A 15,665-nucleotide genomic window follows, 5' to 3' on the forward strand; every position below is an offset into this window, starting at 1 on the left:
GCCCCTGTCTCAGTGTGCTGTATTGAATGTAACTGGTCAAAGGTGGAGGGGTTTTAAGAACAAAGGTACATTCTACTACACATAATGGAGTTGCTCTGAAATTTCATATGTTGGGGGATTTTGAATAAAATGAGGAAGACTGTTGGGGACTATGCTCCCAGGGACCCAGTGTTATGCCTACTTACTGTTGTTGATATAAAGGATAAGTATGCCACTCAGAAAGACTTAGTGTTGTATCTTTTAAAGGCAGTCAGACTAGTGACATTGGAAAGCAGAGTCTCTCTCCTTTAAGCATCAGTAGACTGGAATATTTTACTGATAGAAAAGCCCACCCACCAGGTTAAAGTGGGTAGAGGCCAAACTAGTTCAGCTGATTTCTAAATATTCTGTCACTTTTCCCTAGAATATACTGAAGTTCCCAACATATTTTATCCCAGGTCAGGTAAACATTCTTTGACTTGTGCTTATTTAGAATTTACAGTCTCTCTGACATCGTCCTTATCTCTCTCCTTCTCTCTGTACACAGACAGTGTATGTGTAACTATTTTAACATTTTGATCTCAAATGGTGGGAAAGTTTCAGAGGACTTTGTTTTGTTGCTAACCATGTTAAATTTTTAATGTTATTTCCTAATAGTTTTACAACAGTATCCTAAACCTTGTTTCCGAACGGCTTAAGGTGGCATATCCTGAAGATACACCAGCATATCTGGAGATAGGCCAGCACCAAACTGTGTGGGTGCTGAGCTGGACAGTGCAACACCAGCACCAGTCATGCCCCTAGTGTGTCATAACCAGGGGTCATTTCCTGCAGGAGTGCACAGGAGCGGAGCTCCGGCAGTAAAGAGCCCAGGGGGTGGGCACATGCAACAAGCTCCATCCATGGCTCCCAGCAGCCCTCAGTCGGAGCAAGAAGCAGCCAGGTATGCTGCAGAGCCCCACCCCCACCCCCCGGTCCAAAACAGTCCAGTGGCACCTTTAAGACCAAGTTTTGTTCAGGTAGAAGCTCTCCCTCCTCTGCGAGGACAGATCTGCACGTTCCCCCCCCCAATAGCTAGTAATCCAAAACAGTCCAGTGGAGCCTGAGCGGTGGGTGTTGCCTTCTGACACACTTCCGGTGATGTCAGGGGGTGTGGCATATGCAAATAAGTTACACTAATGAGTTATGCTAATGAGCTCCTGCACCTCTTTTTCTACGAAATGACCCCTGGTCATAACAGATCACAAAGAACCCTGGTGCAGTTTTAACTATTCACATGGAACGCAGGAAGAGTAAAAATAAAAGTCCCCCTTCCAAGCCTCCCACCTTGCTTCCAGCCCTTGCTAGCAACTAGGTCTGTAACCTATCAGAGCCCTCCTAATCATCATATAAACCTAAGCCAGAAAGGGCAGATGACAGCATGCATGACATGGGACTGTACCTGAATCCATGTCAAAAAAAACCCTTTGCACAAAAGAGACCACTTTGCACAAACAGTGTAAGGGGAGAGCAGACATTTATTTATTTATTTATTGTTGAAGCATATTGCTAAGACTGGTTTGCTTAGATCCAGAGGACATGGAAACAAAAAGAGAGCCTCCACTCCTCCAGCTGAACGTACAAGGTCAATGTACCCCATATAGATAAGCAAAAGCGAAGGAGATCCTGCCTCAGACTGTGACTACTGTAACTGTTCCCCCATATATTTACTCTGCGTTTTTCCTCAACACCCTTACTTGCCTCAACAGTTGCTAGCAGTAAGTACCCAGAGCAGAAATGGGGGCGAGGTGGGGCTTGCAGATACGCTGGTACGATACCACTGTACTGTTAGCACAAAGTGGGAGGTACAAGAAGCAAAACTACAGTCCTAGGTGACTGACAGCAGCTCTACTCTTTGCTACAGGGGACTAAACCTCTATGCCTATTGCCTCGCAGGATCAGAACCCCATGGGGACAGCCAGCCAGTATGCGCTGATGTAGCCATGCCTCCTTGAAGCCAACCCATCACCCTTCATACACAGAACAGACCAATGGAAAGAACAAAAGCTGTGTTCTGCATATGAGCAGTGGCAGCCCTGATGTTGGGGAGAGTAAGCGGCTGTATTAGCATGCACATTGACTATCTCCGGCCCCATTCACACGGAGCAGTTGCCGCGCTAAAGATACGGATGATAGGCGGATTTTCCGGGCGCGATCACACCGCAACATCTGGGAAGCGTAGTGCTCCCGTGGCTAACCCATGGCTTTCCACTGAAGATGCAGAGTAAAAAACCAGTACTTAGGAGGTACTGGTTTCTGGAAATCGCGGGGCAAGGGCGGGCGTCTGATCGCGTTTCCGGTGGAATTTCATGGTATCCAGCGCCCACCGATGTTCTGTCGCAAACAAGGGTTGTTGTTTTTCCCCAAGTCTCCGCAGGATGCGCAAACAACTTTGGTTTTAAAAAAACCCGTTTGCCATGGAAACGGCGCCTAGCTATTGCTGGTGTGATCGCGTGGCGCTGCTTCTTTGCCGCGCTGCAGGATAGCCGTGTGATCGGCACCTCACCCCCTAACCACGGGACCTCGATGGGACGTGTGATCGGGCGGCCGCGCGTTATTTTGCTCTGGGGCAAACAGCCACGCTTCCTCCCCACATTTTCCGGCCCGTGTGACCGGGACCTCCATCTACTTGTCGTGGGAGTTTAATCAGCAATTCACTCCATGACTGGTGGCTTCTAGTGTTGTTGCTATGGTCTCCAGTGCAACTGCTATGTTCTCTGTACTTTATTGAAGGGTTTTCTTTTGTGTATTTACCCTCTTGCAGAAGGTGGTATGCCAGGACCATACCAGCACTGGCAAAGCTGAGATGGAGTGTTAGGATTGGGCTGCACATGTTATTGCCTACTTGATTTTTTTTAACAATTAAAAGAAAATAATGTAGTATTCCCAAAACCTTTTGTTATTGAAATACAAACTTGGCCCCAGTTCATGGTAGCAGACATCTCTCCCCTTTCTACAAAATCTCACAGGTCTGCATTTGTATTTTAATAATATGATTCTTCCAGGTACTGAAAACAAGCTAAGGACTCTTGCATATGAAACTGTGTAATTGTCAAAGAATTTCTAATTGCTATGACAACTAGATGAGATACTGAGTTCTGCTCTTAAATCTATTAAATTTTACGGGTGTTACTTTCAAAGGCCTCACAGTAACTTATATTCAGTTCCTAAACCAATTGAATTGGAAATAGGTCCCATTAATATCCATGGAACCTACTTTCAAATAAATCTCTTGGTATACCAGCCTTCGGGCTCTAGGTTCGAATGAAAAATGATGGGCCATATACTGTAAGAACAACCCTAAAGCATTTTGAAGCTTTAAAATACTTCTTAACATAACCAACTAAATCGCAAAAAGGCTGCACTTGCACAGAAATTTTTCCACATCTCACAACAGTATGTAACACCTCAAACTTCAAACTGATCATTCCTTCCTTTTTTAATTCAAGCTTTAGACCGAAGGCCAAACTACAGACCAACTTTCCTTATACTTGTTGAAGGAATCTACAAATTTGATTGGAAAAGCAGCAGAAGAGAGAACATATAATTCCTTTTCTTTTCCTCATACTTAAAATTCCACCAGGCCATTTTTGTTCCAACTACTAAGAAAAAAACACAGGTATCCTTATTGTTTCCCCTACCAGGATTAAGGTTTAAACATAATCTCCTAGCCACCTATCGAACCTATTCTCCCAACTGCAGCCTCGCATAGATTTTTTGCTTAAAACATAACAATCCATGGAAAATTTCATACAACTCTATGTAATGTGTAGTTTGTCCCTTAATCTATGCTGACTAGGGATGGGCACAAACTGGGAATATGGTGGTTTGTGGTTCATTTGATTACATGAACCATGAACTTTCAAGAACTTTTCCCATTGCCCAAACCGGTTAATGGTTCATTTGGTTTGTGAGTTTGGGAGGTGGTGGAACAGCCCCCTTGTGAGTTAGAAATGCCAAACTCACATAGAGTCTTCAGCAGGCTATCCTCCACTCACCCTCCAAGTTTGGCAAAGATTGGATTTGGTATGTCTGAGTTATAGCCCCTCAAAGCAGGTGCCCCCAGAAAAGCTGACCTCTAGCCTCCCCTTATATCAGCCAAGCAGCAAGCAGTTCTTCCTAACTCACCCTCACAAGACAACTAACTCCTCTCTCTTTCTGCTATAAAGTGAAAGCAGCTGAATCAGTGTGTGGTATATATACAATCTGCTTCCACAGAACAGGATGGGAGCTCCGTGGCTGGCTCCCAGAGCTGTCAATCAAGCTATGGACAACTGTTATGTGTATTTCTAGGGCTTTCCACAAGTCCACCCCCAGGGCTGCCTAGGAATTGACTGAATCAGCATCAGGCTATCTGGAAAATGAACCAGTCTAACAAACCAAACGAACCCCAGCAGGAAAAGGGCAGTTCATTTTTGGATTTGGGAACAACATGACCAAACGAACTGGTTCAAAACGAACCACAAACCAACCTGGTTCGTGCTCAAACCACGGTCTGTTTCTTGGTTCATGCCCATCCCTAATACTGACACTTAACTCTGTGCTTTCATTTCCAGCCCTGTTATGACAATTAATGTAAACTTATCTTTCTTACAAAGTATACTAAGGATATGACGTGCTTAAACTTATCTAAGTTATTAATGCCTCATTATTATAGCTGTGACCACTATGCATCAATATTAGAGTTAGTTGCATGGTCTAGTATTTCAAATAAAACTTTGAGTAGAGTACCTCCTTCCCCTTAAGCCCCATTTAAAATGCTGAAAAGAACTGGAGGACCATTTCTGAAAGAGGATAAGCAACCAGGGCCTCAGCTACACCAAACAGTTCAGCCTCTGTAAAAATCAGAACTGCAGCTGAAATTGGTTGCAGTGGGACATGTGACTGCACAAGGACATAATATTCAGCACATTCTTCCCTAAGGAGTTAACTGAAACACCAACCCAATTACCAATTATTTTGGGTAGAGGGCTCCCTAACAGCTGAAAACCTGTGCATGAGAAAGAGTTCAACCTTCATAAAGTGTTATATGAGTTACTGCACTGAGGGCAGAAATTTTGACACGGCATGGAATCTGCCATGCCAAATGCATTTTGGTTAACAGAAAAAGAAGGCTTTCTAACGTTGCCAGTAGAAAGTTAAAAGAGCAGAGATCAAACTTTCATGGTCTATCATGCCTGTTAAATCAAACAGATGTTTTACAATTCTAGCAGAAATGTGCTCTGCGTCTTTCTCAAGAGAAGAAAACAAAGTAATCCTACCGTTAAGGTGATTTTAAGTTTTGGGAAAGGAATAGAGGCGCATTCAGCTGACATAAATATTTTATGTGTGCTTGTAACAAATCATGACAATTACAAACTTTCACTTTGAGAGCTGTAAAACAAGACAGCCTGTGTCCCCTTCTCTCTGAACTCTACACATTGAGCACTATCCCACTGCATGAGTATGCAGGGGAATGTGGGAAGAGAACTACTGTAATGGAATACACATTCTTACAGCTTCCTTCCCTCACTGTCTGTGTGGAGAGAAACACCCAAAGAGCAGAAGGGGGAGGGCAGAACAAAACTGTGAGTCACCGCTGGTTCACTTGGGACAGAAAACTTGAGAAGAAAGGAACTTCTTGATAAAAGAGAGGGGTCAAATTCTTTGTTTACATGTGCACATATAACTACTGCACATTTGGCTTCACAGTAAACTGAAAAGAAATTCCATTTACTTTCACAGTGCACCCAAGATAAGTATGTGACACAGTACTACATGGAAATAAACTTTGTGGGGAAAGTTTATCACTGGACTTATTATGTTTCTCCCATTCTTCTAGAAAACACTCCATGTACTACAGACATTGCAAATATACTACAAACATTTAGCATGTACTCCATAAGGCAAACGTACACCTTTATTTCACTATGCATACACAAAGATACTGCACCCAGAAGCCACTATAGCTTTCGATGTGATATTTTTGTAATGTACATGAATTTGTCCAAAATGTCTTGGGATACAAGCAGATACTGACTAAATGTGTACCGTATACCTGCTAAAATTTGCAATATGTTAAAGTAGCTGGCATTAGGAAACCTAATGACATGTTGAATCTAAAGGTAAAGGTAAAGGTTCCCTTGCTCGAAAGCCAGTCGAATCCGACTCTAGGGTTGCGGTGCTCATCTCCATTTCAAAGCTGAAGAGCCAGCACTGTCCGAAGACGTTTCCGTGGGCATGTGGCCGGCATGACTAAACACCAGGGCACACAAAACGCTGTTACCTTCCCACCGAAGTGGTACCTTTTTATCTACTTGCAGTTTCTTGCTTTCGAACTGCTAGGTTGGCAGGAGCTGGAACTAGAGACGGGAGCTCACTCCGTCTTGCGGCACCCGGGTCTCGAACTGCTGAACTACTGACCTTCCACAGCCTGCAGTTCAGCATCTTAACCACTTGAGCCACCGCAGCTCCATGTTGAATCTACTCAGGTGCAAATGTTACGTTCATATTCCATTCTTCATGGAAGACAAATCAGAACGTTAGGACATGATCAGGTGGTATCCCCCCCCCCAATTGTACTTCAGAAAGAATGTGTCCACACCACTTTGCACTCTCATCCCTTGCTCCCCTCACAGCAGATAGAGAATTATCTTCTTACAATTCTAAGTTATTTGAATTTGGGATATCCTTGATTTTATGTAACTGACAGTTCCATCATAACAAGAGCTACACCCTTCCATTGAACCCATTGGCTTAAAAGGAAGTAGCTCTGTTTCGGATTGCACTGCTGAAACTCATGTTCTAGCAGGTGTACTGTTGCAGGGTCAGTGATACTCTGCATTCAAATAAACACAAGATCACCCAGTTTTGTAACTGATTTGCTTCAACAGTGAGGGGAGAAATGGAAGCCTGCACCCAATTTTTCCTCAGGTAAAGTTCTGGGGGGAAGGTGGGAATTTCATCTGAGCATGTTTTTAGTTGGATAATTGCAAATTACAGATAAAGGTTGTGAATGTAGTCCTCATAATGTATACTCCCAACAAATATAGAGAGATCAGCTTCAAGAAACTGAGCTTAATTATAACATAAGAACATAAGAGACGCCAATGTTGGATCAGGCCAAAGGCCCATCCAGTCCAACACTCTGTATCACACAGTGGCCAGAAATACCAGTGCCATCAGGAGGTCCACCAGTGGGGCCAAGACGTTAGAAGCCCTCCCACTGTTGACCCCCCCCCCCAAGCACCAAGAAGACAGAGCATCACTTGCCCCAGAGCCCCTATCTATACCTTGTGGCTAATAGCCACTGATGGACCTCTGCTCCATATGCCTATCTAATTCCCTTTTGAAGCCGTCCATGCTTGTAGCCGCCACCACTTCCTGTGGCAGTGAATTCCATGTGTTAATCACTCTTTGGGTGAAGAAGTACTTCCTTTTATCCGTTCTAACCCGACCGCTCAGCAATTTCATGGAGTGCCCACGAGTTCTTGTATTGTGAGAAAGGGAGAAAAGTACCTCTTTCTCTACCTGCTCTTTCCTATGCATAATCTTATAAACCTCAATCATGTCACCCCTCAGTCGTCGTTTCTCCAAGCTAAAGAGCCCTAAGCGCTTTAACCCTTCCTCATAGGGAAAGTGTTCCAACCCTTTTATCATTCGAGTTGCCCCTTTCTGCACTTTTTCCAAAGCTATAATATCCTTTTTAAGGTGTGGTGACCAGAACTGCACACAGTATTCCAAATGAGGTCGCACCATTGATTTATATAGGGGCATTATGATACTGGCTGATCTGTTTTCAATACCCTTCCTAATAATCCCCAGCATAGCATTGGCCTTCTTTATTGCAGTCACACACTGTCTCGACATTTTGAGTGAGTTACCTACCACAACTCCAAGATCTCTCTCTTGATCAGTCTCTGCCAGTTCAGACCCCATCAATGTGTATTTATATTTAGGATTTTTGGCTCCAATGTGCATCACCTTGCACTTGGCCACATTGAACCCCATTTGCCATGTTGACACCCACTTGCCCATCCTTGACAGATCCCTTTGGAGTGCCTCACAGTCCTCACTGGTTTTCACCACCCTGAACATCCGCAAATTTAGCCACTTCGTATCATCCGCAAATTTAACCATCAACAAGAAGATAGATATGACACAAAGTCAAGAAAACTTCGCTATTAATTTAGGATGGAGAATCAACCCCACAAAGGTTAGGTATCTGGGATCTAAATCAACCCTTCAAAACATATTGAGGCCCATGTATCCACTCATGTCAAGGATGCAGTCGGTCCATATGAAAAGGTCCTCTGTGAGAAAACACCAAAACAAGGGAAGTACTGAACAACCAGCTACAAAAGACTTTGAGTTAATTAACATGTCCTTTACATCGTTAACTTTCATACTTGTATGGACATACAACACTCCTTTGATGTAAATTTCTAAACTTTAAGAAGTTAGTGAGATGGCCCATTAAGTACAATGTATTACATCTAGTGCCTGCATTGACTATCATGGGAATTTTGCCTGAGCAAGATTTACAGAACCAGCATAGCAGAAAGAAAACACAGATGAGTCACATCCAGTCAAAGGATACATAGCAGCATATTCCCCCCCCCTCCCCAAACATCACATTCTGGGCTAGCCTCACTCCACTGTGAGACCGCTTCAAGGAACATTAGAGAGGTTTCTCTTTTCCACTCTCTCACATTTTTCCCAGTTCATGCATTGCTCTTTATCTAATTAGTAGCACTTCTCAGGGGATGTGGTTTTTGTCTTAGGAGTCTGTTCACAGACAGTTCTGCAGTTCTTTGACACTCCTGATTTATGAGGGGGATCTGCCTCTTAAGGTTAAAAGAAGAGCCCTGCTGGATCAGATCAAATGTCCACCTTGTCCAACATTCTGCTTCCAACAATGACCTGCCAGATGCTTTTGGGAAGCAGTTAGTGAAGGTAACAGCCATTTCTGTTTGCCCTCTACTTGTCAGCAACAGGCACATGCCTCTAAATGTGCCTCATCACAGTACTGTGGGCATGCTCAGAAGGTTTCTAACAGCACCTGATGTTCATATTATCCATCAATTTGTCTTCCCACCACCTAAACCTGTGGTCATCCCCACATCTTGTGGTGGCAGATTCTGTATGTTAATCATGCATTGTGTGAGGACGACTTTCTATTGTCTGCCCAGAATGTATCAATTTTTCACAGAAGGAATCATTTTACAAACATCAGTTGTACTCTCTTTAGTCATCTTTTCCCAAACTGAAAAGCCTCAAGGCTTTCAGCCTTTCTTCACAGGGAAGGAGAGTCAACCTCCTTGATCATTCTTTCCACACCTTGCCTTAGGATGGAAGCAATCTAAGGATGCCAGCCTCTAGGGGGCACATGGGGATCCCCTGGAATTACAGCTCAACTCCAGATTACAAAGATAAGTTCCTCTGGAGAAAATGGATGCTTCGGAGGGTCAACTCTATGGCATTGTACCCCACTGAGGTCCCTGTTCTCCCCAGTCTTCATCCCTATATCTCCAAGAGTTTCCCAACCTGGATCTGGCAACTCTACCCCCCATCCCCCACCAGTGGTCAGGAGGGACCTGACCACCCTAAAGCAATCCCCACCAAAATCCCGTTCCATACTTGTAGCTTGCTAACTATGGAGAGATTTCCCAACAAATCCAGAAACAAAGCCCACTTTCCCACCTCAATACCTACATTTGAAAAGAAGCCATGCCAGGCCTCAAGTTTGCTTAGAGGATGGTTCCACTTAACGCAACTGGCTTGCTGTCTGGGCATGGTCAGAGGCACTCTCCTTATAAACCCTCAAAAGCGCTACCACTGAACCAAACAAGTGGAGGTGGGGCTGAAGGCGTTTGGAGTCCCAAGGAATGCCTCTGGGCTTCAGTGCCTCCACCAGGGATTCCCCCTCTGCCTCCGACCTACCTGGATATTCCTCTTTTCGCAGGCAGGCCCGGTGCCTTGCACCACGCTGTCGAGCACAGTGACCAGCCCAGAATCTGGCTCCACGAAGCACGAGTGCCTGGCCTTCCTGATGGCCTCCTCGATCTCGGCGAAGCGGAACACACAGAGCGCAGAGAGCGGCGGGGCCTGTCGCCCACCAGGCCCAGGAAACCCGGCGGGGGAAGCGGCCTTCTCGAAGACCCCGAAGAGCAACTCCTCCAGCTGAGGCGGCGAAGGACTTCCCGCGCTAACCTGCAGGGCGGCGCTGGCGGGAAACACCGACACCAGCCGGTTGAAGAGGTCGCCGCCGGCCGCCCCGGCCTTTGTCCCGCCAGACCCGGCCTTGCCGCCACACTGCAGGCTCATCTGGATGTAGGACTCGGTCAGCTTCTTGGTCTCCCCGTTGGGGCCGCCGCCGCCGCTGCTGCCATTGAGGGTCGTGGCCTCGGCCGAGTCCCCCAGACAGATGCGGGCCAGCAGGCTTTGCGAGTGGCTCTCCTTTTCCCGCGCGTTGGCCTCGCTGTTGAGGGCCAAGTAGGCGTAAGAGCCCCCAGGGCGGCCAAGGGGCGAAGGAAGGACGGGGCCGTCCGGAGGGAGTTGGGCACCTTTGGAGCCCCGTCCGCCGTGGGCGCCCTTTTCTCTCTCAGGGCGAGGAACCGCCGCCACCGGCTGCTGCTGCTGCTGCTGGGTTCCTCGGTGCAGAAAGGCATGGACAAAGCTGAGCCTGTGGCGCTCCTTGGAGCCCTGCTTGATCTTGAAGATGTTGTCGTCGGAAGGGTTGATGTCGAAGGTGAAGAGCCGCGCCAGGTCGCCGCGGGCGTCGAGAGCGCGGATGGCGATCTCGGGCGTGTTCTCGAAGCGGTGGTCTTCCAGGCTCTGGTTGCGCGGGAAGAAGGGGCTGCCCAAGCCCGTGTAAGTGGCCGCCACCAGCAGCCTCGGGTCCTGCCCGGGCTGCTGGAGCACCAGCCCGACGGTGGAGGCGTTGGCGTGGTTGGCGGCCACGTTGAGCATGCTGGGGAAGACCGTGACCTGCTCGCCGTCGTCTCCGCCGCCTGCCCCAGGTGGGAAGGCGACGGCCACGACGGAGATGTTGTCCATGCTGCGCAGCTGGCAGAAGCCCTGGTAGACCGAGCCGCACACCACCAGGATGCCTTGCTCGGGGTCCGGCTGCAGCAGCTTGTTGTAGTTGTCGGTGGGCCTCCTGGCGTGCTCGCACGACGCCTGGGGCAGCTGCGGCGCGTGGCACAGCGGGTTGTCCTCCCGGGGGCCCACCTGCTCCTCCACCTCCAGCGTCAGGTTGGGGCCCGAGAGCTGGTACAGCCTGTTGACGGCCGCCAGGTAGATCCTGCTGCCCGACCGGTCCAGCGCGAAGTTGTTGGTGGCGGTGGCGGAGACGAACTTGTGCTGCACTTCCAGCCCGCCGCCGGGCGCCGGGAGCAGCAGGAGCAAGAGGCAGAAGAGAGCGCGGCGGCGATCCGGCGACAGCACCTGGCTAGCGCCTCTCCGAGCCCGCGGAACCATCCTGCCTCCCGGGCTGCCGCTCGGCGCAGAGCATGAGGCTCTTTTGGCAAAGCGGGGCTTTTTGCAGTCGCCCGGGGAGGGGGGGGATAAATAAATAAATAAATAAGCGCGCGCGAAAGAGACGGAGGGAGGGAGGGAAACCTGTTTCCTGCCGCGGCTCTAACACGCCTCAGCTCCAGTGGAACGCCAAGAGGGAAGTCCCGAGCCTTTGTTGCGAGCGATCGTCAGCCCTTTGCTTCCTTACTGGACCGGCCTCTCGGATGGAGTTCACATTGCACGTCTGAGGAAAGCTGCCGCCCTCCCCGAAGTCTGACAGCTCTCGCTCCCTCTCCCCGCTGCCTGAGGACAACCGCCGCTCTCCGACTACTCCGACGCCCTTTTACTACTATCTTTTTTTGCATTACTCTTTTTTATTTAGGGTTTGTCATGTGGATATGATTAAGTTAAACCCATTCCCCCCCCCCCCCCAAGCTGGAAGGCAAAGGTGGAAGCAGCCAAGAAGACAAAGAAGCAGCTCTTGATAGTGGCTCCTTTGCTAACAAATAACTCTTGTCTTTGCTTTTTTTTTAGGTAGGGAAGGGAGAGTGTGGGACTCCAACTAGCCTGAAGGGGGGGGGAGCGAGAAAGAGATAGAAAGTTTTCTCCTCCAGACCTAAAGAAAGCAACAGTGCACTCCGGTAAAAATAGTTCTGACCAAACAACATTAATTTCAGGCAATCCAGCACTAACTGACCTTTTGGTTATAGCCATTCTTCTCTTCCCCCCCCCTCCTCACAATGAAAACAAGTTAACTCTCAATCCTCTTGAAGTGCTGCCCTCCTCATTAAAAAGGGGGTTTTACAAGAAAGGATAACAAAGAATGGAAGGTCAGGCTGTCTGGGGTTTGGGGGTCAGGAATAAATTAAGAGGACAAGTATGCCAAGCATGTAAGATGAGGGAGGGGAGAAATTAGTTCAGTCCCACTGTGTTTCAGCCATTGGCACCACACAGTGAGAGGGTGCTTCAATTAATCTGTCAGACCGTTAATGCCTTGCCAAGTTCACAGTCTTGGGATCTTCTTTTCACCTAAGAAACTGCAAGGCCAGGTTGGCTTCTTGCCTTGATGTTGAAGGAACCCCACTTTGACCATCCTTCTTTTGAGAGCAGGGTGTTTATTCTCAGTAGATGTACCTGATACACTAGTTGGCGCTCCATAAATTGTTGTCAGCATAGTGGTGGTAGCTATAACCACAGATGTTCAAAATTACTATGGCATAAAGACAAAGACCAGAAAAACTTCTATACAAATCCCCAGTACCTGCATATTTTGCAGGGTAACTTACCTCGTAGGGGTGGTTGCGAGGATCAAATGGGAAAACACCATGTGCACTGTCCTGTAGGAGCTGCTTAAAGAAGTGGAATACCAATATAATATCAACATATGTATTTCAAAACTCTACCTTGGTTGAAGTTGTTGATACCTTTGAAGTGCTTGGAATGCTGGTAATTCTCTCACACGCCACCAGTATTCCATGCTTCTCATGTGCTTCAGACCTCTTGCTGAATTGCTATTTACCCTTCCCCCAATTTCTCAGCTCTTACCTTTACTTCATGCCGATTTCCCAGACTCCTAGCATTCACTTGCCTCACCTGTCGGCTTCCAGCAGAACTTTCTACCCTACCATCAGGCTTCATTCATGCAAACAAAGACAAATCAAGTCACTACATTATTCTCTGTAGAGATTATTGAGGCATAACTACTGTGCGGCTGTACTGTACACAGCTACAGAAGCATGATAGTTCACGAGCATGCTGTTTAAATACCTTCCTCCTAACTCTAGCATGTAAACACAAGCAAACATAAGTTTAAATCAAACTGAGCTATATTTTAAAGTAACATTTCATAGCCAGAGGCAACAAACCTTTAAAAAAAGCTGTAATGGGAGTCTGGATTAGAGGAGTGGTGGGTAGGTAGAGGGGGATGCTTAACCCTTGTTGCCTCTAGTCATTTTTCTGCTGATTTTCCAACTAATCAGTCCCTAGCTGATTTTCTAACTGCTGTGAAAAAGATATTTATTTATTTAAAATATTGTTATGCCCACCTTTCTCGGGAACCTTACTCTCAGGATTTAACGAATATGAATGTGATTTTCCCCCCTTTTGGTGGTAAAGAAACATGGGAACAGTTTTGAGCAGAAAAATGGAAAGATTAAAAAAAATCCTTTCTGCTTTGCTGTTCTTCTGATCAAATGTACAACTTCCTATGGCCACTCTTAAAGTTCAGCTTGGTCCTTGACCAACTAAACACCCCTTTACAGCTCAATGAATACCCCTTCATGGCTCAGAGTTAAATGAGAAGTGCTGATCTCAGATTATTTACACATCAAAATGACCACTATGGCCACTATGAGAACTTTCGATCAGACATATGTTGGAAGTTCCTTGCTGAAAGCTTAATTCCCAATGTGGCAGGTTACCTGGCCTGGGATGGCCCTGGGCCCAGCAGCAGGACTCACCTGGATGGAGCAGAGGTGGGAGTCATGCAGCCAAGGTAGCCTCAGACCCCAGGGACCCCAGGTATGATGTTCCCTTGCCCCGCAGAGGGCATCACACCCATGTTAATCTAGACCATGGTGTGTGGGAAGAAGGGGCTTGGGCTCCCTTTCCTGCTCTGTTTCTACAACCAACAGCCCCAGGACGCCATCATTTGCCCCACTGAAAAACGTAAGCAGCGGTTTCCCCAATGGGCAAATAACAGCTCCTAGAGGCCATTTCAGGTTGGTAAAACAATACAAGGGGCAAGGCTTAAGCTTAACATTTAAGTTCCTGGTAGAGAACTTCCAGAACATACCTGTCAAAAATGCCCATATGGGGAACACAGGGACTTTGTCATTTGTGAGCTGACCTGAAAGTCTCTCTCCCACCCACCCTCCCCCGTTTTTCTGTGAGCTTCTGAAGCAAATGCTGACACTTGGCCAGAATGTTCTCTTTTAGGAAATGGGAGGTGGCTATAGATGGCATATCAAGCTTTCACACTACTTGGTTCGATCAGAGGAAGAGTGCAGGGGGTTGGACTAGATGACCTGCAAGGTCCCTTCTAACTCTAACACTCTATGATTCTATGAAGAAAAACTAGACCATCTTTTTTCACCACAAGCCCTGTCTGCTCCATGGAGTTGCCAACAATTACAGTTCATCAGAAGTCACATGACTGGAAAGGTTTCTTAACCTTAAAATCACAACTCTATTAAATCATGAGATTTTTCTTGGTTGGTTTCATGCACTATTTCAATTCTTCAGAGGGAAATGGAGAAAATAAAATAATGTGACAGCAGTGTCCCCTAAAGGCTTGGAAACAAAAATAACCACAGTTCCCCAAAATGTGTGTTATTTGCAACTTTCATTCATAGTGTTAATGTTGTTACTGTATGGGAAAGTCATTCTTGGCTTTTGAAACACTGGTACAGTGTCCCACACGTTCTATTACTAGCACCCTCTCTCAAGATTCCTGGTTCCCTTTGGAATGAGGAATTCTAAGCAATGGCTCCAGAAGGATGTGATTTCAACAGTGGTACAGAGTTGCTTTCGAGGATCATGCTTGGTACATCATTAGTACTAAATCATCTGCCTGTGAATGGTCAACGTACTAGAGCTGAAACCATTTCCAGCCCCCAAGCCTTCTCTGTGTCTGCCCCAATCTCACATTTCCCGAGTTAATTTCACATGTACAAAACATATCAGCCAGACTGATGGGAATTCTGGATGACTTGTGTTCACAGTAGAAAAAAGAAAACCCTCTGCCATTGTCTAATCTTATTTCTACACCTGCCAGCTTGCTTCACCCTCTTTGTAGCCTTTTCTCCCTCTTCAGAGCACTAATTAATATATAACAGCAGTGGCCAGCTCATGTCCACTGAAAATGTGTGTTAAATTAAAAACAGAATTTATTTCTCTCTCTTTGTCTGTCTACCTCATTGTTCATGTTAATCACATTCCTAATAGAGTTATTAACTTTTTTAAAAGTATATAATTGTTGGGTTTTATATTTTCAATTTCCGGGTTTCAAGTCCAACTGTGAGCAGGAAATAAACATTAGTGTTTTGAAGACAATAACACCTTATGTTTAACACCTTTTATTGGGATGCGTCAATGGAATTTTAAAGCATAAATTAATTAAACTTTACAATACCAAGCTGAGTTGCAGAGGA

At 46.4% G+C, this 15,665-nt stretch overlaps 1 protein-coding gene across 1 annotated transcript in view; it reads right to left on the bottom strand.

Moving 5' to 3' along the window:
* Positions 1–11,478, bottom strand: part of PLXND1 (plexin D1) — a 212,728-nt gene extending 201,250 nt beyond the window's left edge. The window contains exons 1-3 of the mRNA XM_015425233.1: positions 10,655–11,478; positions 10,222–10,552; positions 9,940–10,173 (exon numbers count right to left, since the gene is read on the bottom strand). Coding sequence (XP_015280719.1) covers positions 9,940–10,173; positions 10,222–10,552; positions 10,655–11,478 — 1,389 coding nt within the window. The remainder of the gene's footprint in view (positions 1–9,939; positions 10,174–10,221; positions 10,553–10,654) is intronic.
* Between the last annotated feature and the right edge of the window lie 4,187 nt (positions 11,479–15,665).

Source organism: Gekko japonicus, unplaced genomic scaffold (genome assembly GCF_001447785.1).
Source record: "Gekko japonicus isolate JY-2015 unplaced genomic scaffold, Gekko_japonicus_V1.1 scaffold2, whole genome shotgun sequence".
NCBI lineage: Eukaryota > Metazoa > Chordata > Lepidosauria > Squamata > Gekkonidae > Gekko > Gekko japonicus.